We start from the raw sequence: 3,398 nt of genomic DNA on the forward strand, positions 1-3,398 counted from the left end.
CACCACTTACGAAGCTTCAGCAAGCAAAGGAAATGAACCTTCAATGCAATACAAAAAAAAAAAACAAGTTTGCGATATTGTTAAAAAATTGTTAATCGAATTCAGATTTTAATAGTTTAAATTTTACTAGTAATTTTTTTTCCGTTATTAAAAATTACAAATATTAAAAGAGAATTTTGCCTTTATTTTGTTTTGTTTTTTACTTTCAAAAACTAAATAAATAAAAACCTAAATAAACAGAAAAATAAATATATATTTTAATCACAAGAATAGGAAATTCGTAGATAGGCATTTGATTTCTTTTGCTTGAATTTTTATGTTTGATCCGTGAATGTTCGAACATCGGCCGGAATGAGAGTAATAAAAGTGAATTATTCTCTCACTGTGTGGGCGATGCTTGGTTATATACAACTACATGTATTCGTACACGTAACTCGTTTCACGTGCATACAATACAAGTTTGAATCCTGTACGTTGACTATGCAGACGATATTTTTAGTCGACGTGAGCGCCATGATGAGAGAATTTCTAGAAGCGGTCCCCATAACAAGCGTGTCACGCGTCTTTATGTATCGTAACGGATTGTATCGGATTGTGCTTTTTCGAAAGCCATCGCTTTTTAACTGGGCCATCCTTTATTATCGACCGAAGCCGAGATCTTACGTTTTTTTTGTATGTGTTTTCCAACACATCCACAATTTGAAAACTGCGATGGAAATTTAAGGGACAATATAAAGTAACAGAAAAGTTTGTTTTGTATTATCTATATTTTAAATTATTTGGAATTCAAGATCATAAAAAGAAATTTCATAAACATCAAGTTTAAGAATAAATTTTATCTCGATAGAAGATATAAAATTCATAATTCATGATATATAAAATTTATGTTATGTTGATAGTTAAATGAAAAAAACATTTGATTAAAAAAAATTGATATCTGGAATATATATACTTTTTATAATTATAAATATCCTATTTAAATGTTATATATTTTATATATTATATTTATAGTATAGTCTCGAAATATCAAGATAAGAAAATTTTATAAATATAAATAATTTATATAAAATATTTTGAATGATATTTGTTTAAATACATATATAATATATGTATACTATATACATATCATTGATTATCATTATAAAACACCATTAACAAATATCTTGATGCTAAATTATCTAATAGTAAACAATTAATTTATTTTTATATATATTAAATATTATTAAAAAAAAAAACATTAGTGATAATTTAGCGGGAGGTATTTAAAAACATTTTTTTTATGACCTCGAGTCCGTTAGATAATGTATTATATAAACAGTTTTGTTCTTAATATTCCAACATGATAATGCTGGCATGAATGTAATGAGTAGTGACACTAAGTTGGTATTCGATGCTTCGTCACACCGATGCAACCAGTGTCGATAAATTGAATTTATAACTACATTCGATGAATTTTTTCTATAGCACAAGAATATTAATCTACTTATAATTATCGATCATAGAAAGTTAAGCGATTGTAACAGACGTATGAGTTATTCTTAGTCAAAATTATTTATTTTTTAAGAATATTGATATTATTAAAAGATAAACGATGAACATGATTCGATAAATTAATGATTATTATTCCTATAAATCTAATTTCCATGGAAGACAAAAAATTGTAGTTACATGATGTTAATCTACAATGAAAATCTACATAATTGGAAAATCTTTTAAATTGCATCTAAGTGAATATTTCTAATATCTGTAACAGCTATACGAAGAATTGTATAAATTATAAAGAAATCTTTTATAATTTTAAAAAATAATATTTTATGATTACGATGTGAATATAAAGAGATATTTTTAATATTCATATTCAAAAATAATGAAATATATCTTTGTTTACGATTTTTAATTTCTATAAAATATAAATAGAATGCACTATTCTCTTCATAACCATACAATCTCAATCATTTCTCACAAAAACTTAAAAAAAAAAGAAAGATTTCACAACTAATTTTCATCATTTATCACTATTAACGCAACAAATCGAAAGAATTTTCTTGAAACAATCTATTAATGGAAAATCTACTTTTCTATTTAGTTAATAAGGTACACATACAATAGATGTATTAACTGAAATGTAAATAAACGAAACTCTGATTTGTAGAGACGAGAACATTTCCCCCTCTACTTAACCGATGATCACTAAATTCCAAACATTTGATTGGTTGTATCTAATAAGCATTAAAGAGAAGTCCATAACGGTTAGAAAACAAATGGCAACGTAAACTCAGGAGGTTAAAGATGAACGCAATGAACTAAATAATTTCTATCCGAGTTTCGTATTTAGGTATACACGTGAAATTGCATCCTGGCATAGAATCAGTCAATTTCGTACACGCCGTGAGGGCGCGTGCGTCTCTTCGTTCCCTGTCCCTTTCTCTCTACTCTCTTTCTCGATTTTCACCCCTTCGAGAGCGTGCCTCCTGAAGTGTGATCCTAGCGCGACCTGTGTATACGCGCCTGTACGCGCTGCGTGTACTGTGTGACTGACAGTGATTCGAGTATTCTCTTTTTCACTCACCACGTTGGATACGTGTCGCCAGGCCTCGAGATTCGTGCACATAATACCCCAGTGAAGGAGTAGATAGATGACAAAAAGCATGGTCGTGAAGAGGAGCAGAGTGATCACCTTGTAGTGGTACATGAAACCAGGGAGCCGTCGGATATTCATGATCCCGAAGGCTACTTCTATCTTAGGTAGGTCGATAATTATTTATTATTTATTGAGACGAGAACGTGATCCTTTTGTTTTCTTTTTTTTGTTTTTTTCAACTCTTTTGAAATATTCTTCGTTGTTGTTGTCGTTCGATATATTTGTTTCTCACCAATTGTATCGTCGACGACGTCCGCGACGGCGCATCATGAGGATGTTTCGCGTTTAACCTGTCGCGTTCGGCTCATTACGTTGATTTTTTTCGACCTTTTTCCCGACGACACGATCGTCGACCGACCGGTGCCGTACGCTTGTGGCAATGCGGCATAATCTGCGGCACATGCGAGCGTCGCGACGCCGCGCCTCTCGTGGCGAATCTTTGGACAATGAGTATTGCGCAGACTCGTAAGTATGTATTTAGACCAGTTCAAAGGAAAAATTCGAATTTCGCTCGATTATCACTTAAATGTTACGCGGACAATTTTTTCGCACAAACGATAATCTAATATGTATTGAATAAAGAGAAAATAGAGAAACGATTATTTTTGATGCGTTTGATATAATTATTAACTTAATATCGTTGATTGTGTCTTAATTTCCGATACACATCGAAAATGTTTTACTACACAAACATATTTTCACATTGAAAAATTTAGCAAAATTAATTAAAATTGTATTCGATTTATCGTTTTTTTTT

General features: G+C 30.7%; 2 protein-coding genes across 4 annotated transcripts in view; one reads left to right on the forward strand and one right to left on the reverse strand.

Moving 5' to 3' along the window:
• The window catches only part of LOC102671355 (divergent protein kinase domain 1C), a 7,354-nt gene extending 3,962 nt beyond the window's left edge, over positions 1-3,392 (reverse strand). The window contains exon 1 of the mRNA XM_006613224.2: positions 2,570-3,392. Within this exon, the coding sequence (XP_006613287.1) occupies positions 2,570-2,719 (150 nt within the window). The 5' untranslated portion in view covers positions 2,720-3,392. The remainder of the gene's footprint in view (positions 1-2,569) is intronic.
• Positions 2,427-3,398, forward strand: part of LOC102670749 (glycogen-binding subunit 76A) — a 78,200-nt gene continuing 77,228 nt past the window's right edge. The window contains exon 1 of one of the 3 annotated variants that reach the window (XM_031509325.1): positions 2,427-2,745. The gene's annotated coding sequence lies outside the window, so the exon portion shown is untranslated. Of the gene's footprint in view, positions 2,746-2,977; positions 3,107-3,398 lie in introns of those variants that run through there. The other 2 variants (XM_031509323.1, XM_031509324.1) reach the window with 2 other exon arrangements.

Source organism: Apis dorsata, unplaced genomic scaffold (genome assembly GCF_000469605.1).
Source record: "Apis dorsata unplaced genomic scaffold, Apis dorsata 1.3 scaffold_137, whole genome shotgun sequence".
NCBI classification, from domain to species: Eukaryota; Metazoa; Arthropoda; class Insecta; order Hymenoptera; family Apidae; genus Apis; species Apis dorsata.